Source organism: Chlamydomonas reinhardtii, chromosome 2 (genome assembly GCF_000002595.2).
Source record: "Chlamydomonas reinhardtii strain CC-503 cw92 mt+ chromosome 2, whole genome shotgun sequence".
NCBI classification, from domain to species: Eukaryota; Viridiplantae; Chlorophyta; class Chlorophyceae; order Chlamydomonadales; family Chlamydomonadaceae; genus Chlamydomonas; species Chlamydomonas reinhardtii.
Genome location: NC_057005.1, coordinates 7,427,193 through 7,445,896, shown reverse-complemented (window position 1 = coordinate 7,445,896; position 18,704 = coordinate 7,427,193). Strand labels below are relative to the sequence as shown.

General features: G+C 63.6%; 5 protein-coding genes across 7 annotated transcripts in view; 2 read left to right on the top strand and 3 right to left on the bottom strand.

The window, feature by feature from the left end:
* The first annotated feature begins 466 nt into the window (after window positions 1-466).
* CHLRE_02g144350v5 (uncharacterized protein) lies at window positions 467-3,172 on the top strand. Of its 2 annotated transcripts, none has more exons than XM_001694817.2 (5): window positions 467-880; window positions 965-1,052; window positions 1,449-1,622; window positions 2,160-2,261; window positions 2,488-3,172. In XM_001694817.2, exons 1-5 carry the CDS (start codon window positions 771-773, stop codon window positions 2,629-2,631), a joined length of 618 nt encoding a protein of 205 aa, XP_001694869.2. In that variant the 5' UTR covers window positions 467-770; the 3' UTR covers window positions 2,632-3,172. The 2 variants fall into 2 exon arrangements, with proteins under 2 accessions (XP_001694869.2, XP_042927753.1); XM_043060278.1 differs by having other exon boundaries at window positions 2,488-2,992.
* On the bottom strand, window positions 2,995-4,656 carry CHLRE_02g144400v5 (uncharacterized protein). Of its 2 annotated transcripts, none has more exons than XM_043060279.1 (4): window positions 4,186-4,656; window positions 3,723-3,912; window positions 3,259-3,394; window positions 2,995-3,095 (listed from the first exon to the last, which is right to left on the bottom strand). In XM_043060279.1, the coding sequence occupies exons 1-4, from the start codon at window positions 4,234-4,236 to the stop codon at window positions 3,020-3,022; spliced, it is 453 nt and encodes a 150-aa protein (XP_042927752.1). In that variant the 5' UTR covers window positions 4,237-4,656; the 3' UTR covers window positions 2,995-3,019. The 2 variants fall into 2 exon arrangements, with proteins under 2 accessions (XP_042927752.1, XP_042927751.1); XM_043060280.1 differs by lacking the exon at window positions 2,995-3,095 and adding an exon at window positions 3,175-3,204.
* Window positions 4,657-4,856: 200 nt separating this feature from the next.
* On the top strand, window positions 4,857-7,658 carry CHLRE_02g144450v5 (uncharacterized protein). The gene is made up of 7 exons (XM_001694818.2): window positions 4,857-5,372; window positions 5,525-5,571; window positions 5,817-5,907; window positions 6,073-6,135; window positions 6,314-6,404; window positions 6,708-6,829; window positions 7,013-7,658. The coding sequence occupies exons 1-7, from the start codon at window positions 5,290-5,292 to the stop codon at window positions 7,104-7,106; spliced, it is 591 nt and encodes a 196-aa protein (XP_001694870.1). The 5' UTR covers window positions 4,857-5,289; the 3' UTR covers window positions 7,107-7,658.
* A 1,479-nt stretch (window positions 7,659-9,137) lies between these two features.
* On the bottom strand, window positions 9,138-14,086 carry CHLRE_02g144500v5 (uncharacterized protein). Its single transcript, XM_043060281.1, has 9 exons — window positions 13,787-14,086; window positions 13,599-13,648; window positions 13,249-13,430; window positions 13,024-13,116; window positions 12,600-12,789; window positions 12,358-12,434; window positions 11,575-12,139; window positions 11,046-11,428; window positions 9,138-10,905 (listed from the first exon to the last, which is right to left on the bottom strand). Exons 1-9 carry the CDS (start codon window positions 13,849-13,851, stop codon window positions 10,003-10,005), a joined length of 2,508 nt encoding a protein of 835 aa, XP_042927750.1. The 5' UTR covers window positions 13,852-14,086; the 3' UTR covers window positions 9,138-10,002.
* Window positions 14,087-14,231: 145 nt separating this feature from the next.
* CHLRE_02g144550v5 (uncharacterized protein) overlaps window positions 14,232-18,704 on the bottom strand; it is a 9,085-nt gene continuing 4,612 nt past the window's right edge. The window contains exons 14-19 of the mRNA XM_043060282.1: window positions 18,494-18,623; window positions 18,098-18,165; window positions 17,492-17,569; window positions 16,691-17,222; window positions 16,185-16,495; window positions 14,232-15,918 (exon numbers count right to left, since the gene is read on the bottom strand). Coding sequence (XP_042927749.1) covers window positions 15,532-15,918; window positions 16,185-16,495; window positions 16,691-17,222; window positions 17,492-17,569; window positions 18,098-18,165; window positions 18,494-18,623 — 1,506 coding nt within the window. The 3' untranslated portion in view covers window positions 14,232-15,531. The remainder of the gene's footprint in view (window positions 15,919-16,184; window positions 16,496-16,690; window positions 17,223-17,491; window positions 17,570-18,097; window positions 18,166-18,493; window positions 18,624-18,704) is intronic.

Sequence of the window (18,704 nt, the reverse complement as noted above, 5' to 3'; positions counted from 1 at the left end):
GCACGGTTAAGGGAGTCCGGGCTCACCAAGAGCTCCCCGGGGGCACAGAGGCACGCGCGTTAAAAATGACACAGCAGCCACACAGCCAGGCAGGCCCAGAAGCGCCCACACAGGCACGCGCACACACACGCACGCACACGCGCGCACGCACAAGCACGCACTAAACACGCACGCACACGCACACACACGCACACGCACACGCCCACACCCTCACCTCCACCCACACCCACACCCGCACACACGCCCACGCCCACACCCTCACCCAGACAACCACGCCGCGGCGCCCACGGGTACCACCCTCATTGCTTACTCCAGGAGGGGAGTATCAGGGCAGGGTATGTGCGTGGAGCCACATCCAGATTCCGGCAACCAGAAAGCAGGTGCATCCCCTGACACCATTTTCTGAAATGTGCGGGGTACACCCGTCATACTGGCGTAATGGACATATATACGCGTCATGCTAGGAGTGCAGGTGACCTTTGTCACATAGGGTCACATCGTGGTGGGACGTGGTTGGGCACGCGGGGATGCACTGCCACTGGTAGCAGTCTCATGCAAATGGTCACGGTAACACATTTACAAAACATACTGCACTGCAGCTGGTAAGCATATCTCGCTGCTGTTCCTCGCTATCTTTGCCTTTGGCCCTTCCGGTTGACCGCACTTGCAAAGCATGTCACAACGAAGAAAGAAGCTTGCTATGCATAGGACAAGCCACAAACATGTATTAGCCATTTAGCACAAGTGCTGACTTTCGAGGAACAGGAGGAATGCGGGCAGCGAAGGCAGCGAGTGGCAAAAATAAGCGCGCGAAGCTCTACCGGATTAAGGTTATCTCTATGGGAGACAATGCTGCCGGGAAATCATGCCTCATTAAGCGGTAAGAAGCGACGGGCCGCGGCTGTGGGCGCCATGTCCGCGGCCGGGAGCTCACACGGCGGACATGTCTTGACGTGGCCGGCAGGTACTGCGAGGAGAAATTCGTCTCCAAGTACATCCCCACCATCGGTGTGGACTATGGCGTAAAGCCCAACAAGTACAATGACTACGAGGTGCGGTTGGTGGGGAGTAGTAGGGGTGTGTGGGGCGGATGTGGGGGTGGGGTAGGGGTACACCGAGGCCCATAACCAGCAACTAGCCCACCGAATGCCGAGGAAGTGTGGCACACACGGAGCAGTTGTCCGTGACTTGGTATCAAGCACTTATCAAAGCCCCAGCTCAGCTTTTAGCCGGCCAGTGCCGTCAGCGCCGCCAACGCGCCTTGCCTCCTCCCCCTCTCTCCTTCCCCACCCAACCACCTTCCACCGTGCCTCCCCCCTCGCACCCCGCCACCACCACCACCACCACCACCACCACCACCACCACCACCACCACCACCACCACCACCACCACCACCACCACCACCACCACCACCACCTCAAACCAACCCTCCCACACACACACCGCAGCTGCGTGTGAACCTGTGGGACCTGGCGGGCGGGCCGGACTACACGGAGGTGCGCAACGAGTTCTACAAGGAGGCCCAGGGCTGCGTGCTGGTGTACGACGTCACCAACCGCGCCAGCTTCGAGGCGCTGGAGGGCTGGCTGGAGGAGAGCCGCAAGTACGGGGCGGAGAACATGGTGCGTGTGTTGGTGGGTGGGAGGATGAGGTTGTGTGAGGGTGGGTGGGTGTGAGGGTGGGTTGTAAATACCAGCCCACAGAGCTCGGAGCCCACAGAGCTCGGAGCATAGAGGTGCCCTAATCTTATCGGAGGCCGAGGGGATGGGGTAGGTGGTGTTGGGTGTTGCTGGCCGTCACGACAGGCAAGGCACGTGCGCAGTGGGATTGGGACACGAAGGCGGGCCGGCGGGACAGGGGGCGCAGGGCCAACGAGCGCTGCAGCGCGAGAGTCCTGCCACCCCGGCCGTTTGGGTGGGGCTGCTTGTCCGGTACCGGTACCTACGCTGCCATGTGTGGCCGCCACTGGGGGGCTGGGGTGGATCGGGACCTTCCTAGCACGGCCCCTGGGGCAACGGGGCATGGCGTCCGGGCTGCTGCCGTCATGGCGCCCACTACGGCGCAGATCGGCTCCAGGGTCCCGCGCCGCGCTCTGTTTCTAAACATGCGCTCTGCTGTTGACGTCCCCCTCCGTGCCCTCCCCACGGTCCGCGGTGCAGGTCGTCTTTGTGGCTGCCACCAAGACGGACCAGCCGGTGCGCAAGGTGTTTGAGAAGGAGGGCCGCGAGTGGGCGCAGTCCAAGGGCTTCCCCTTCTTCGAGGTGCGCGCCACTGTACACTTACATGTGCGGGGGCAAATCCACTCCTTGTGGACCTAATGTTATACCCAATGCGGGCGCAACGGCGGGTGTCTGTCGGCCTAACCCACTGCCCCACGCCGTGCAATGCTCCCAACAATCCACCCCCACTACCACCACTTAAACCAAAGCCACCACCACCAAAAGCGCTGCCACCGCGGCCCATCCGCCCGCCCCCACCTATCCGCAGGTGTCTGCCAGCAGCGGCAGCGGCGTCAAGGCGCTGTTCACCAGCCTGTTCGCGCGCATCCTGGCCACCGTGCCCGGCATGCCCGAGGACCTCACCGCGCTGGCGGTGCAGCAGGCCAACAGCGCGCGAGGCGAGGACGCGTGACACAAGTGCGCTGCTGAAGAAACACATGACGAAGCTCGGATGCGCACACAAGTATGCGCTGCTGAAGAAACACATGACGAAGCTCGGATGCGAGGAAGAAGCATCGGAGTGTAGCTGGGCAGCCCGGCAGAAGCAAGCTACCAGGCAAAATCAGACCGGGGCCATCGTACATACGGATCTAGAGCCGCTCGGCGCCACTGCAAAGTGCCTCGGCAGGGGCCCGGCAATGCGGCAGCGCCGCCCGCGCCCGCTTGGCGTGGCGCCGCCGCCTATCCAAACGCCCCTCTGTGTCTATGTGGCCTTGGGCTTCTTGGTGCCGTAGCGAGACCTGGGGGCAGAGGTAGCGACGGGTAGGGCAGTGGCTGAGCACGGGCACGCATAGGGTCGTTTACATAGGAAAGGAATGGAGAAGGAGGATGCGCAGGCGCTGAACTGGCGCACACCAACGGGCCGCTGTGCATATACTTGCGAGAACCACGAAACGCGGCGTTGAATGCAGAGCAGTGGACAATTTTGACTGTGTTTGGAGGCAGCGTGGATGTAAGCGCAGTGCCCCAAATTCCTCAGTCCTCACTCCGCCCCGCTTCAGCGCTCCCTGCTGCACACCCGCTTCCCGCCCCCGCGCACCTGCTCTTCTTGCGGTCCTTGACGCCCGCGCAGTCGTAGCGGCCGCGCACGATGCGCAGCTTGACCCCGGGCAGGTCGCGCACGCCGTTGCCCGACACCAGCACCATGCTGTGCTCCTGCAAGTTGTGGCCCTCGCCTGCGGGCAGCAGCCGGCAGTGTGGGTGGGACACGGTGTACCGTGCACGGGGAAGAGGCAGAGTCAGAGGTAAGATACGTGCGGGCGTAATATACGCCCAAGCGTACACTGCGGCCCGCATGTTGGCCGGCCAGGTAAGTTTCAAGCCCAGACGCAAACTGAGACATGCCGAGCGCCCCCTGTGCATGGCCCATGCTGCCGGTGCCCAAGCCCCACTCCATCGCTTCCCGCCCCCCCCCGCCTTCACCACATGCCCACGCACACACCCACCGCATGCCCACGCACCACAACCACCCATCCACCCATCCACACACACGTTTGCACGCACCTGGGATGTAGGCCAGGGCCTTGAGTCCGTTGCTCAGCTGCACCTTGGCCAGCTTGCGGTTGGCGGAGTTGGGCTTCTTGGGGCTGGTGGTGTACACGCGCAGGCAGATGCCCTTCTTGAACGGGCTGCCATCCAGCTGCCGGATGCGGCACTTGCGCGTCTTGGCCACCTTGCGCGCGCCGCCCAGCAGCTGCGCACAGGGAGGTAAAGAGTACGCGGTTGGGCCCGGGCTTCGGAGGGCCAGGTGTGTGCAGGCGGAGGAGCTGGGAAATCGCGTACGGGGCAGTTCCAGGCTTGCAGCGATTTGGCGCTTGAGAAGTTGTGTCAATAGAGGTACTGCCCAAGTAGGACCCGCTGAGACTGGCCCAACGCAGGAGGATGGCCGGACTGGCCGCCTGGTGCCGGCAAACTACGAGTACGATGGCCGAACATGCCCGTCCTCAACCACCTGGTCACGCCGCACCTGCCCCACAGTCGCCATGTGCGCCGCCTGCACTTCACTCCAGACGCGCATCCACGCCGCGCCCGACTGCGCTAAAAGCGGGGAGTGCCGGAAGCGGTCCGGGTGCAGGGCGGTGCAGGGGCGATACCCAGTCCGGCCGCTGGCGGACAGAAGCCCGGCCGCACCGAAGCCCAGCTCTCGCCCGCTTGTGCTGCAAGGGCTGCTGCATGTCAAGATACTCCTCCATGGAGATAGCGTGCATGATTCAGCGAGAGCTGATGCGCGAACAAGGGTGTCGCATCCTTGTGCGCCAAACGTGCTTGTGTTGGATTCTAATACAGTTCGCAATGATCGAGGTTGTGCGCATATTGAAGGTCTCCCTTGGCGAACACCATTCAGAAGCGACGCGCAGAGGGCTGAAGCCAACTTGCCCGCCATATCAGCTATGCACGCTTAACTAGTTACGCGATGTATACACTGCAGATACTGGAGGCTAGGAAAACACGCCGGTGACATTGCTGGGTATTGCGTACGAAACCGTGCCGAGTGGTCTCCCGCCCGGCGCCCGCGGTTTCCCCGGATTCCCCCCGATTAGAGCGCCCCAAACACCCCGCGCACTGCCTGGCAGCGTCAATCGCCACGATAAGTGTTACCTGATTTGTTAGGCGACCATAGCCTTTGCTTTGGTGTATCCACCCCTGGTGTTGGTGGACAGCCTCAAGTGACCTGCGAGCAAGCTTCTAGCGTCGCCTTGATCCCATTTGCGACTGTGATTTCATCGTTGTATGTCTGCAAGATATTCGCCCTGTGCTATCAGCTGCTCATCGCTGCTTGTCGGCGCATCGGGGACGGCAGCACCGTTTCTTAGAGCGCCTGTGGATTCGTGAGCTTGTGTTCTAGACACATTGCCCAACATACAAATCACCACAGTATTACGACGACGGGCAATTGTGCACGATAATCCACAAAGGACTTTGCATCACACAACCGCGGAGTGTCGGTCGTGACGACGTGACGGGCACTGCCTACGTTCCTCTTATAGGTATCAGTGATAACAGTAAACAGGCCTGCGCCTCTGAAGCGTGGGGCGTCTGAGGCGTGAGGCGCTCGTTGCCGTCGCCTATCATGTCCGGACCTATTTACCCCAGCACGCTGCGCTACAAGGACCGGCTGGACTGCGGGAAGGATGACGCCTTCACATACAACCGGTTAGTTACCATAAGCCCGTCGGCTTCGTCTGCCCCTTCGAGTGGACATCCTCGTGGTGTGCATGAAAACACTTCTGTCGTGACTTCACGCCTGGACCCCTTCCCGCACCCAACCAGCCACCCACCCACCCACCCACGACCAACCTCCGCAGACTGTACACGGCTACGCAAGGCTCTGATGTTTGGGCGCGATTGACAGGTGAGCAGGGCGATCCCGCCAATCTAGTGCGGCCACTTCCAACCGGAACAGAGGCCGCCGCACGGCGCACGGGGCGGCAGTGCCAGGTGCCACTGTAGCTCCGCATTGCTGATATGCGTGCTGTTGGGGCCGTACATGTCGTTGTAGCAGCGGTGGGGGCACCGGCGCTTGCCCGAAGCCTTCCCCTAAGCTGACAGCTGTCAGCATCCTCAGAACCCCTGCTTACACATGCCATGCAAACGCAGTCGACGCATCCGTGCGCCAATCAAGCGCTCGCTCGCGGGGATCGTTCCAGGAGGGTCAGGCCATGGTGCGGCACAGCTTCAAGAACAGCGGGTGAGCCCTCGCTGTGCTCTGTCATATCTCTTGCTGGTGTCCAGGCAAGGGCAGGTGGAACGCCATGTCAAAGCAATAGGGCTCCGCAGGGATGGGCGGCATCCGTGTGACTCGTGGGCTGGACTGCTCGAGGCTGAAACAATGTGGTCACCCCGTTCCGTGCAGGTTCGACTCCAATACCTGCCCGGCGGTGCTGACGCACTCCACCTTCAAGGCGGGCCTGTACAGGTACGTGGCGCCCATGTCCGCTGTACCCTGGTGCACCAAGTCGGCGCCATAGCAAGCAAGGCTGTCCCGGGCTGCCCCGTGCTCCTGTGCACATCGTACCTTAGGCAACATACAGTGTTTGGACACGTACATGCCAAGCGTTCGTCCCTGACAACTGGCCATTTCTCTTCCCTTGCAGCTACGGCGTCCCGATTGAGGAGCAGCACCCAATCACAGCACGCCGTTTCAAGCAGAAGCAGCCGCTGGAGTTCATGACGCAGATCCGGCCGGTGAGTCAGCCGGGTTTGTCGGGCGGCGCTTGGATGTGGTTATGAGCGCGGAGGTTGTTGATACACCAAGAGACACGAGGCAGCAGGATATGAGCAGCCGAGAACTACGTTGCCGCGTCTTATGGTCACTGGGATGCTGAGGAGCGGCGTTCATGCTGGCGGGAGCATACGTGGGACGAGCACTTGATCCCCACAGGGGGGACAGAAAAGGACGGCTGGCTACGTCCACTTGGGCGGCATCTCCATGCTCCTGCCACCGACTCGCAAGGCCCTCCCCCTGCCCTGCCTCTGGTGCGCGCGCAGCACACCGAGACCACCAACCAGGCGCTGCGCATGTTGGGCACCTACGTCAGCGACCAGCCGCACGCGGACCGGCTGGGCATGTTCATCCCCGCGGGCTGCCCGGGCGGCAAGCCCGCTTACCAGTGAGTAGTGCCGGTGGTGGCACAGCCTGCAGTTTTGGTGCGGGTGCATGCTGGGTCGGCTACTAGGGTGGAACTGCAGCGCTGGGCGCTTGTGGCCCCTGCCACCACGCGTGCGGCTAGGACTGCTTGTGGTTGCCCCAAGGCTTGATCGTGTCCCTCTGGGCCCCTCGCCGCGCTGCGCAGCCCCGACGTCACCACGGGCGGCTTCGGCCTGCTGCCCACGCTGCCGCGGCGGGGCATGGGCGCTACCCTCACCGACGGGCGCAACCTAAAGTAATGCGGCTACCGGCATGGGCCACACTGTATGGGGATTGGCGGCACACGACGTGGGTGGCATGGTATTTGCGGGTGGGGACGCTGGGAAAGGGAGGGTCACAGATACGTAATGGAGCCCAGGAGGATTCGGATGAAAGCTTCTGAAGTCCGAATGGGCGGATTCTTTGTTGAAGATACATGGTCGGCAAGAGGGGCCGCCGCAAGGTGCGGCATGCGGTGACGTGTTGTTTATCCCGGCGCTGAAGATGCGCCGTGTGCATGCGTTACCGAGCTTAGGCAAGTGCTGGACAGAAAGGTGGGAGCGAAGGATAGTTAGGCCGAACACGTGTCAAGTCAAGGACAGGCTGGTAGATTGCATTGCTGTACATGCGGGTATTGTGACGTCTTGAAAGGGGCGCCAGTAGTGTAGTTGTGCATACCGGCATGACGCCGTGCTAAATGCGTGAGGCCCGGCAGGCGCGTTCGACACGCCCAGGGGTGGACACGCCTTCTGAGTAACATTCATTGGACTTCCGCAGTACCGGGCGCTTTTGAGTAACATTCATTGGACTTATCCAGTTACGAACGTACAAGTTGTGGCGTAGGTCAGCGCTGATACCCCGCATACCGTACATCAGGTAGTAGCGTGCTCTCGTGCTGCATGCCGGCATCATCCTCCGCCTAGGCCACGCGCAACAGGTAGCATACACGCGCACTTAAATGTCTCACAGCTGTGTCATACACACTACCCATTTACGAAGGCGCATCCTCCCCTGGGCGCATCCTTGCGCAGAACACAGGCAACACTGCGGCAGGCGGCGAAAAGTGGGCTGACACCTGGTAGTATTTCCACACCCCTGAGTGCCCAGCCGTGATATGTCGGAGTTTGAGCGCAGCGGCAAGGCAACCTGTCTCCCCGAGCTAAGCAAGGTTCATAGCAGGTTCGGTACGGTGCAAGTTAATACCCCGTCCAGTCCCGTCTGCATGCCACCTGCCCACACGCACATACACGGCAGCCTGTTGATTGCATGTGGTGGCTGCTAACAGGGGCAAACACGCGGGCGAAACGGACGCTGGCGGACACCAGCATCAATGGTGTTCAGAAACACCGGGTGAAGACATGGAGTGTGCAGGCATATATGGGACATGGATGGCCACAGGGCGCGATGTTATCGACATGCGATGGATGTGGATTACAAGTGAAGGGTGCGATGGGACAGGATAAGGGGCAGTTTGGCGTGGTCCCGTAGTGTGAAGCGTACGGCATTCCCAGACCCCAGAGTTGAACAATCAAATTGTAACGTCAAGGCGCGTTATGCGCGTGGCTGGCAGAACACCGGAGCTTCTGTACAGAGGCGTTGATGGCTTGCTGGCAGGCTGGAAGTTTGATAACGCGCATTCCTCATGCTCGGGGCGCCAGGCGAGGCGATAACACCAGACGCACACACCTACACATACCGCAACGCCACACTCGCGCAGCAGAGTCGCACCTACAGGCAGCGGCCACGGGCGGCGACGCCATGCTGAGGCGTGGCATGAATGTTCAGCTCTTCGTGCTCTCTGCAAGTGAGCTGCCGTCATCTATCTGAGCCTTGGACATGGGAGGCAGTCACGTGCGCTTTCGCTTTTCCCGACAGCTGCTAGGCTGACGTACGGCATCACTATACCATGGCCTGGCGCTTGCTCCAAGCCTCACAGGGACCTGACAGGAGCCGTGTGCAGAGAAGGCTACTGAAGCCCCTGCTTCTGCCCTAGGATTGCCAGAGGCGAAGTGCTGGCAGTGCTGGGCAGGGCTTTTCAGTGTTGTGTCGTACCCAGCCCCCACTACCCCGGGGGTCCAAGTGCACTATTGTTTGTTTCCTTGTACAAGCAGGTGCGAGGAAATTTATCGAATCCGTGGCCCGCCTACGCCGGACACGCTGCCATCCTTGGTCCTGGAGCTGGAGCGCCCAGCAGTGCACCTCCCACCAGTGCGCAGTAGTGTCTGTCCTTGCAATGCCGCGGTCGTAACCGGGCCGGCTGGCTACTAGATCGTCCGTAGCCCCGCGGCGCTGTTGTGTAACGTTTACACCTGTGCATGTTTTCCTGCTGCTCATTCTCAGTGTCTTCAGCGGGGATTCATTTTGTCTGCGCAACCTCTCTTCACTCCACCTAGCCTCACGTTGTTCACCCCTGGCGTTGCCCCTGGCATGCACTCCTGCTCTGCCGCTGACAAGTGTTTACCGTTTACCTGGGGTATGGGCGTCAGCTGCACCCTACGGGACCTCGCCAACCTGCCTAAATCCTGTCCCATCGCACACCCCTGGCATTGCTTCATTCCTGCATTTCCTCACGCGTCCCGACCTGCCGCTGTCCGTGCCCGCGTCCCCGTCTAGAGCCAACCGCCACGCTAGTCCGTCCACAAACAACGTATGCGACAGCATCATGCCGCCAGGTTCCTGCTCGACAGGTTGGGACCCGAAGGCAGACTGCCATGCAGCGCGTTCTCGTCCTTCCTCCGTGTTGCTGGATCTAGCCAAGAAAGACGCGGGTGTTGTGTATCCACCAACTGTATCAACCTTTCGCGGCGTGTGCGCTCAACCAAGTGGCAGCCTCCTTGCTTCCCCACGGTTACCCCGATTGCGCATAACACTTCGCTTCTTTTCACCTCTCATCCACGCATAAGACTTCACCGCCGCTGCAACTCCTGAAACGGGCCGCGGCCCTTTCCTCCGTTGGCTGCGTCCGCGCGAGTTGCGTTCACGTTGTGTCGAGAGTGCTTGTAAACCTCAGATGCCCGTGTTTGCCAACACTTGCTTAGCAGCTGCAGGGCGGGCACATCTCCTGCCGTTCAGGTTCCCGTTCCGACGTCGCTGCGTGCGTTCAACCCTTAGACGGCAGCGCACCATCGGAGGGCGCTGGAGTTGTTAGGGGTGGGGTTAAGAGGGCGCGGTGTACTGGTAAGGGTAGACCGCACCCGCCGGCGCTTCTGTCTTAACCTCGGGCTTGACCTGTGCCGCCGACTGCTGCTGTGCCGCGTACATTTGCGCATAGTGCGGGTATGCAGCGGCGTAGGGGTTGTAGGCTTGCTGCTGCTGCTGCGCCGCGGCTGCGGCTGTGTACTGGGTGCGCAGGTACGCCTGTACCTGCTCCGGCGTCATCCCGTACCCACCCTGCGCAGCACCCACCATGCCCTGCCCGTACATGGTCGAAGCCATCTGCCCATACGCACCGTACGCCGCCTGCGCCGCCGCCGCTTGCTGCTGCTGCGCCGCTGCCACCTGCTGCTGCACCGCTGCCACCATGGCCGTGCCCGTGTTAGCGTTCGCGGCTGTAGCCTGCACTTGGCCCTGCGCGGCAGACATGCCGGTCTGCTGCTGCTGTTGGGGCTGCTGTTGTTGGGACTGCTGCTGTTGAGGCTGCTGCTGCTGTTGCTGTTGTTGGGGCTGTTGCTGCTGTTGGCTCGACTGGTTGGAGTGCTGCATTTGCTGCGCCTGGCCTTGCCCCTGCGGCTGCTGCTGTTGCTGCCCCTGTTGCTGCTGGCTTTGCGCCTGCTGCTGAGACTGCTGGGAGTGCGGCTGCTGCTGCTGCTGCTGCTGCTGGGGTTGCTGCTGTTGCTGTTGCTGGACCGCTGTCTGGCCGTACATACCGTAAGCAGTCGTGGGCGCGGTCGACACCGCCCCCGCATTGCCGATCGTGCCTCCCGCGGCTGCAGTTGCGGGCGCGTGCTGCTGCTGCTGCTGCTGTTGTTGCTGCTGATGCTGGGCGTTGTACGCGTTGATGGAGGACGTGAGCTGGCTCAGCGAGCTGGCGTCAAAGGTGGCACCACCACCATACACCACCTGCAAGCGCGGGCGACACAGGGCACACCTTGGCCGTCAAGTCACACCAAACCCTCTCTAAACAGCCCTAGCAGCAACCCAGCCGCTGAAAAACGGCGTCCTCCTTCTCATAGCTCTACTGCTGTTGCTCTGTGCCTCACCTGTCCGCCCTGGCCGACCGGCATGGCGGTCACGGCACCCGCCTGCGTGACCACCTGGCCCGGCATGCCGCCCTGCATTGCAGTCACCGTCTGCCCAGGCCCCATCGCCGCCGGCGCGCTGGTGCCGGTGGCTGGGTTGTACAGCACCACCTGCGCCGGCTTGTAAGTGCCGTCCGGCTGCAGCATCAGCACCACCGGGCCCACCTGCCCGCCGCCGCCCGCAGGCATGGTCGAGGCCGCGGGCATCGCCTGCTGCTGCTGCTGCGCCGGCTGCATAGGCGCGTATTGCTGCGGGGGCCCCTGCTGCTGTTGTTGCTGCTGAGGCGGGCCCTGCTGCTGCTGCTGGTAAGGCTGCTGCTGCTGGTAAGGCTGCGAGCTGGGGCCTGTTGGAAGGGACAAAGCGCAGCAGTACATTGTCAACGCAACTTGCAGGACCCGCAGCATTCACAAAACCGCAACAAATCAAATCGCAACGCTGATGGTATTGCCGGCCCTGAGATGACTGTGTTTTCATGCGCCAGCAACTCACCGCCCATGCGAGGGTCCGGTCCCGGGGCGCCACGATACCCGTCCGGCCCCGGCCCACCGCGGTAGCCGTCCGGTCCAGGGCCGCCGCGGTAGCCGTCCGGTCCAGGGCCGCCGCCGTACCCACCCGGCCCCATGTCGCCTCGGGGGCCCGGCCCGCCCGGGCCGGGACCGTACCGGTCCGGCGGCGGGCTGGCGCGCATGGGGCCGTACGGGCCACCGCCGCCACGTGGCGGCGGCCCGCGCCCGCCGTCCATCCTGCCCGAGTCCATGCGCCCGCCGTCCATGCGGCCCATGGGGCCGTAGCCGCCGGGGCCGTCAGGGCCGGGGCCGGGACCCGGCGGGGGCCCGTAGTCGTAGCCGTCATCGTACCAGTCGGGGCCCGGGCCGGGCGGGCCGCGGTCGCGCGGGTCGGGCCCGGGCGGCGGGCCGTAGGGGTCGTCGTGCGGCCCCAGCATGGGCGGGCCGTAACGGCCCATGGGGCGGTGCGGCCCCGGCGGCGGCAGCATGGGCGGCGGGAAGCCGCCGCGCACCTTGGCCGGGTCGAAGCGGTCCACGATGCCCTTGACCTGGCGGGAGGAGGGCGGGCGGGCGGTGTTGTGACACGCAGGCCAGCTCGCGGCAGGCAAGGGGTGCTCAAGGGCACGGCCGCAACCCTGTCCCACGGCCCTCCAGCCAAAGTTCAGCCGTTCCCAGCTCCCGTGGTACATCCCCAGTCCGTACGTCGATAGACCGCATTCAACCCCTTCTGCACTAACATACCCGTCGCCCCGGGCCCGCCGCTCACCTCTGCGTACGCGATCTTGACCTGCTCCACGGTGCCGCTGATGTGCACCAGCTGGAAGCGCTCGCCGGGGATCAGCTCTGGAGGGGTGGCGGTGGCGGCAGCATGTTAGAGAGCGGCTCCGCAGTGGGGGCGGCAAAGCATCAAGCCAGCAGCGTAAGCAGGAGGATGCGACACAACTAGGCTGGTCCATGCTACACAGACCGTGCCACACAGCAGCAGTCCCCAGTCGTGGTGGTGCTCACCCTCCACGCGCACGGTGGCGGCGCTCTTTTGGCGGATGACCTTGATGGTGGCTCCGGCCTTGCCCAGCACGCTGCCCACCATTTCCGGGAAAATTTCCACCGACGTCTCCACTGTGGGCTTGACGTCAAACTTGGCCTCGGCGTCAAACTCCGCCAGCACGCGGCGGATGGAGGCCAGCGCCGCGCCGATCTGGGAAAGGTAAGGAGGCGGGCGGGAGACTGGGTGTCTATGGGTGTGGGTGACTGTGTGTCAAGGCCGGCGAGACAAGGCGCCCCGGTTGGCTCATACAGAGTGGCGGCTCGCTTTGACGGCAATGACATGCTGAATCAAGACGTCTCCACGGCACACATGTAGATACAGTAAGGCGCGCGACGTGGGACACGCGTGCCAACAGGTGGCCATGGCGCCTTCGACAACACCTGCCTGCTTCTCCGTGCCGGTCAGCTCCACCGCCTGCATCTGTTCGGGCCCGCGCGCCTCCGACACGTGCACCTTGCACCGCGACTCGCGGCGCACCTGCGATACACAGCAGCGCAGCTTGCTCCGTTGAATACAGAAGACGCGTAGACGGGAGCTGGACCATTAGTGCCACACTGTTGACAAAGGGCCACCCTTTACCCCAGAAGAGTGCTTGCGCCCAGCGCTCACCCTCGAAACGTTGCTACCGCCCGTGCCAATTAGGACGCCAGCCAGGCGCTTGGCAAGCAGAATCTCCTGCAGTACTAGCGGCTCCTCAGGCAGGGGCTCCAGGGGAGGCGGGGGGCCGCCCGGCAGGGGCAGCATCGGGCCTGGTGGCGGACCGCCCGGGCCACCCCGAGGACCAGGCGGGCCTGCGAGGGCAGCATAATAATGCGGTGACGTTGATCATGAGCTGTGACGGGGGCCCGAAAAACCGCAGACCGCGAAATGGGAATCCGTCGGTCCCCGCAACCCTGCGAGCAGGTTAGACCCTCGTGCATATATCGATCAGCAAACTCGTTCAGCTGCCGGCTCCTCACCATGCGGGCCGCCGAAGGGGCCAGGGCCAGGTCCAAAACGCGGAGGGGGCCTGCAATGTACAGCGCATACTATTTAGTTTGCGTACAGTGTTCATGCTGCGGAGTGCATGCACCCTGCAAGCGGCTCGGCCCCGCCTGCGCGCGGCATCCAAGCATCTGGCGTGTCCCCGCCAACTCAGCAAGCTCACCCACGGCCGCGTCCTCCTCCTCGACCACCTGGTGGTGGCCCAAGGTCATCAGCCTTGCGCTTCATTCCGGCTTATTCCAAACTCGTGCGACGGTGATCGTGAACCCGGGGTTGAACGCAGGCAATGATCAACTTGAAGTGGATCTGTTATGTGTTCACCAAGGAATTTTAGAGTTTGAGGAGAAGGATGCGTGATGAACAGTCGCGGGCGCAACCAGCCCCACGTCCGATTGCTCGACACGCAGGGAGGGGCTCAACGCTGAGTCGCAGACAGCCTCCACCAAGAAGGTCGCCCGTTCAGTTTATCAAGCCATGTGTGTGGGAAATGTATGCATGGCACAGTCGCCGCCCCAAGCCGCACCACTCCCGGCCCTGGCGCATGCGTGCCAGCAGCCGCTCTGCCTAGCGATAGCACCCACACACTCCCTCCCCCCCCACACGCATGCACACACGTAACGTTACACCACGCCTCAAGCAAAGGCGCAGCGCACCTGCAGGCAGGTGACCAGCTGTCGGCAGGCCAGGTCGAGGGACCGGTACCGGGTACCCCATTCCCCGGTTGCCCGGACCCAGCAGAGCCCGGCCCGCACGTCGCAGAGGCGCAGGACTTACGGACTTTGCCACTGTTCGTTCACGGTTCACCTGTCATATCACGCGCGCGTAGTCAGCAGGCATACCCCCACCGCGGGTGTGTTACAGACTTGCGGCCCAAGCCGCCCAACCGCGGCGGCCCGGCCTTTGGGCCTGTGGGAGTTGGCAGCATTTCCGTTGACGCTTCTTAACAGTTCGCACGCCAGCATGCAATCAGGACCCCGAAACCGGGGCTCTTGCACAATCTTCCGCTTGTCAACCTCAACAAACCCTCGGGTCCCTGTACCCTGACTGCACCAGACGGCGTGAACGTACGCGCGTGAATGTACCACAGCATCGCGTTCACGAGCATCTGTCAATCCACCACACACCCGCACACGGCCCGGCAATCTTTAGCCTGCGCCCTACACTACCTGCCGCGGCGCCGCCGCAAATACGCGACGGCAGTCCCTGCAGCGCTGCAGTGTGCAACCAAGGTGCGCAACACTGGCACGGCAACCCCTCGTCTGTTGGATCATGCCCTAGTCCTGTGCTACCGGTGCCGGTCACTTGTCGCTTCGATGCCCCCAAGCCCTGGTCCCTATTCCTGTGTCCACGAAATCATCATAAACAGAACATGTGCACAACCACAGAAACAAACAAGAATAGAGGAAGGCCTTACCGGGTCTGATACCGGCCTCACTAAGGGGTGGGCCGCGCTTGGTTCTGACCTGCCAATGGAGACCTCTCGGTGGCAGGGGACTAAACTGGTTCTCCTTCTCAAAACTTAAGTGGGCTGCGCCCACGCCAAATCTCCCGTCTGAAGCCGTAAGCATCTACCTAATCTCCCTGCCCCCGCCACCATTCTCCGATAGCCGGGGTTGGTTTGTACGGGCACCGCCCCCCATGTGTCCCCTCTACTCTTGCTTGTCCTAGATCTCAACCGCCCGCCATGTGTCCAGCCACGTCCCGCTGTCAAGCACAACCAGAACAGGCATCAAAGCAAACAGCAATAAATACAGTACTACCACACACCGTGACACCCAGTGCTATTGCTGCTGCATTCCAGCCCCTTTCCCGCCGCAGACGACAAGCAAGTCGACCACAGCGGAGCGACCCCGCCCACACGCATGCTCCGCGTCAGCGCTGAGCGCCCCGTCGCCACAACGTCCTCCACTACTGGTCCTCCGGCACCGACGCACGCTCGTGCACCGGCGCCAGGGATGCCGGCTGCGCCGCCGCCGGCGCCGGTGCTGCTCCGAGCGGGGAACCGCTGCTGCGCGGGCCGCCGTCCAGCTGCACAGGCGGCGCCGACACCTGCCTAGCCAGCGCCGCGCCCCCGCTGGTGGAGCCGCTGCTGCCGCTGGCCCCGGTGCCGCTGGCGGGGGGCGGGCTGCCTCCCGCCGCGGCCGCGGCCGACCCAGCAGCGGGCGAGAGCGGCGGCGGCGCGGAGGGGGCGTGCGACAGCGCCGGTGCCGCCGAGGCGGCGTGTGCGAGCGCATGGCCTAGGGCGCTGGGTGAGGCGGCCTCGTGCTCATGGAGCGCCCGGGGGTGCACCAGCAGCTGCAGGGGTTGAGTGGCAGGGGTTCCAGGCATGATTATTTAAGCGGCGACAAAGATAGGGTGGGAACGGTGGTGTGTGCGGCATGCGAGTCTGGCGTTCGTTGAGCAGGTTGGGAGCATCGCGGAAGAGGCGGCCTGAGCAGGTGCAGATAAGGCCGGCAGCGATCCGTGCCCACATCCGCGCCATCCCCTGCCGCGCACCCGCACCGCCCTTCGCGTGCATTCGGGCCAGTACCGGTATCCGGTGTTCGAGGGTGCGCACCCACCTTGGTCAGCTTGCTGTGCACGCGGTCGAAGCCGCCGAGAATGCGATGGCCGTCGTTGATGGACTGCAGCCGCTGCAGCAACGAGCCTGTGCGCTTCATGGAGCCGGTGCCGGCGGCGCCACTGGCGCTGAGCGGGCGGCCGCCGTTGGCGCCGTTGGCGCCGCCGACGTGACGCCCTGGGATGGCGTACCCGTGAGCGGTCGTGCTTGCCGGGGGCGGGCTTGCGATGGCGATCGCGGCGGTTGCGGCGAAGGGGTCATCGGGCCCCTGCCGCATGTCGACCAGGCTGCGACTGACGCGCGCGAAGCGACCTGCGTTTGTGGGGTGCAGGCGGGGGCTTGTACGACTGGTGTAGGTGCAGTCTCACGCACACATGCACGGTTTTCACCTCTCCCTTTGTGCGTTTCCCATGAACAAAATCACGAGTCCGCCCGCTTCCTGTGATGTGTCCTCCAACACCGACACACCCACACACACGTCGTGCCCACACCGTATTAGCTACCCACCCTTCTCCAGATCTGCCTGGATGCCCGCCAGCTCCATCTCCACCTCGGGCACAGGCACGGCAGCCGCCGTAGCCGCAGCCGCCGCCGCAGCAGCAGCGGCCGGCGTCGAGCCGCGCTTTATCCGCCTGTCTGCCACATCTACCTGCGGCGCTCCCGCCTCCGGCAGCGCAGCGGCCGCCGACACCCCGGCAGCTGCGCCCCCCGCCACCACAGCGGCTGCACTTGTGGCGGCGGAAGGCGCAGCAGCACCACTCCCCGGATTCGCCACGCCATCCGTGCTCCCGCTCCCGCTGCCACTGCCGCTGCTTTCATCACTCTTGTGCTCAAAGGACGCGCCGGCCTTGGCGTGGGCCTTCACCTGCTGCTCCTGCTTCACCCTGACGCCCAGCTCCTGCGTCCCGCGCTCCAGGGCGGCGGAGGCGCGCTGCAGGTCGGCGACGGCGCGGCTGGCCGCCACGTCGGCCTCGTGTTTGGCGGCCTGGGCGCGGGCGTACTTGTTGGGCAGCGGGTCTGTGGCGCGCAGCCGCAGCACCTGTGGGCGTTTGGGCGGTGGTGGGGCTAAAGAGGTGGTGGCGGGTGGTGGTGGGTGGTGTGGGTGGAGGCGCCTCCCGGCTGCATGTTTGGTGCAAGCCGCGGAGCGGATGGGCCGCGGGCACCTGCCCGCATCGCCTTGTCCGCGACCCTTCGGCATCGCCATGCCCCATCAGCCCGCCCCTGGCCTGCGTCCCCCTCCAGCGCATCGATACCACTCACTCCGCCTCACTCCGCCTCTCCCCGCCTGCCCCCGCCTGCCTCGCTCACCTCCAGCAGGTAGGACGCCGAGCCGCCGTTCCACAGCACGGTGATGAAGATGAGGTAGAAGGTCACCGTCTTCATGACCTGCGGATAGTGATTGACGGTGTTTGGCAATGGGTGGCGGTGAGTTGATGGCAGAAAAATGCCGGCACATGATGAAGGATGATGATGAAGGGTGATGGACACGTCCATGTGGTGAAGAAGAGCTGTGTGGGCTTAGTTTAGGACTGGGTGGCGGTGTTTGGCAGTGGCTGACGTTGCATGGGTGATGGCAGAAATACTACGCGGCAGTCCTTGTCAACATGCCCCTTTTCCTGTGGTTAGAGGGCGCAGGCAAAATGAAGGAATGTGTAGCCGGGTGCGGGTGCGGTGCGGGAGGGTGGGAGTGGGGTGCAGCGTGCGCGCGAGCCTGGTGTGCAGTTGAGGTGCGACAGGGTGTATGTCTCCACCATCCCATGAAAGAGCAAATGAAAGGTAATAGAGCATGCGGCAGGGTGTTGCTTCCGGCCCAAACGGTTTGGAGTGCAAGTAATTGAGTGAGGAAGCACCTGCCGGGTACGGTATCTGGCTGGTGTAGCCACGCCCGCGCTCCCGCACGAGCGGCCCACGCACCTGCCCGGCCTCGCCGTAGCTCTCCGACGCCTCCACCGCCAGGGCGAAGGCCATGGCCCCACGTAGGCCTGCGGGCCGAGGCCAGCCGGCAGCGCGAATGCCAGTCAGGTGAGTCGCGTCCCGCAGGTAGTGGAGAGGGCGCTGCGGGTGCCGCCGCCGTCACCGCCGCTGCCTGACCTGACACACAGCCCTCCAGGTGCATGGTCCCGTCCGCCCCCCTGTCGCCCGCCACTCGTCCATGAGCCGTGGCGTCAACACATGGCCCCAGCAGGCCCCGTGACGAGCGATGCACGGCCATGCACGCATCTCAGGCAACGGCACAGGGTTTAGCCACCGGGATGGGTTTGGCACACCGCACACGCAGCACCACACCACCTCCTCCCCACCCGCACGCACCGCTCCACCACATCATGAACTGCTCCTTCTGCGTGATGCGCCGCTCAATGGGCCGCAGCAGGTTGCACAGCAGCGACAGCGGGTAGATGTTCGCGGCGCGGGAGGCGGCCAGCGCGATGAGGCACAGCGCCTGCAGGCCGAGGCGGAGGCGGCAACGTGCAGCGTGCAGCGGGGTTTGAGGGCCGTGGATGAAAGCGTCGCATGACAAGCA

What these genes read in the sequence shown, in the direction of transcription:
- CHLRE_02g144350v5 (XM_001694817.2), top strand. Translation starts at nt 771, where the DNA reads ATGCGGGCAGCGAAGGCAGCGAGTGGCAAAAATAAGCGCGCGAAGCTC. An exon ending in ACAAGTACAATGACTACGAG is followed by an intron (nt 1,053 to 1,448) that starts GTGCGGTTGGTG and finishes CACACACCGCAG; the next exon opens with CTGCGTGTGAACCTGTGGGA. An exon ending in AGTACGGGGCGGAGAACATG is followed by an intron (nt 1,623 to 2,159) that starts GTGCGTGTGTTG and finishes TCCGCGGTGCAG; the next exon opens with GTCGTCTTTGTGGCTGCCAC.
- CHLRE_02g144400v5 (XM_043060279.1), bottom strand. Translation starts at nt 4,236, where the DNA reads ATGCGCGTCTGGAGTGAAGTGCAGGCGGCGCACATGGCGACTGTGGGG. An exon ending in GGCCCTGGCCTACATCCCAG is followed by an intron (nt 3,395 to 3,722) that starts GTGCGTGCAAAC and finishes TGCTGCCCGCAG; the next exon opens with GCGAGGGCCACAACTTGCAG. An exon ending in AAGGACCGCAAGAAGAGCAG is followed by an intron (nt 3,096 to 3,258) that starts GTGCGCGGGGGC and finishes GGTTCTCGCAAG; the next exon opens with TATATGCACAGCGGCCCGTT.
- CHLRE_02g144450v5 (XM_001694818.2), top strand. Translation starts at nt 5,290, where the DNA reads ATGTCCGGACCTATTTACCCCAGCACGCTGCGCTACAAGGACCGGCTG. An exon ending in TGTTTGGGCGCGATTGACAG is followed by an intron (nt 5,572 to 5,816) that starts GTGAGCAGGGCG and finishes ATGCAAACGCAG; the next exon opens with TCGACGCATCCGTGCGCCAA. An exon ending in TTCAAGGCGGGCCTGTACAG is followed by an intron (nt 6,136 to 6,313) that starts GTACGTGGCGCC and finishes CTTCCCTTGCAG; the next exon opens with CTACGGCGTCCCGATTGAGG.
- CHLRE_02g144500v5 (XM_043060281.1), bottom strand. Translation starts at nt 13,851, where the DNA reads ATGAAGCGCAAGGCTGATGACCTTGGGCCACCACCAGGTGGTCGAGGA. An exon ending in CGCCACCGTGCGCGTGGAGG is followed by an intron (nt 12,435 to 12,599) that starts GTGAGCACCACC and finishes CCACCCCTCCAG; the next exon opens with AGCTGATCCCCGGCGAGCGC. An exon ending in TCAAGATCGCGTACGCAGAG is followed by an intron (nt 12,140 to 12,357) that starts GTGAGCGGCGGG and finishes TCCTCCCGCCAG; the next exon opens with GTCAAGGGCATCGTGGACCG.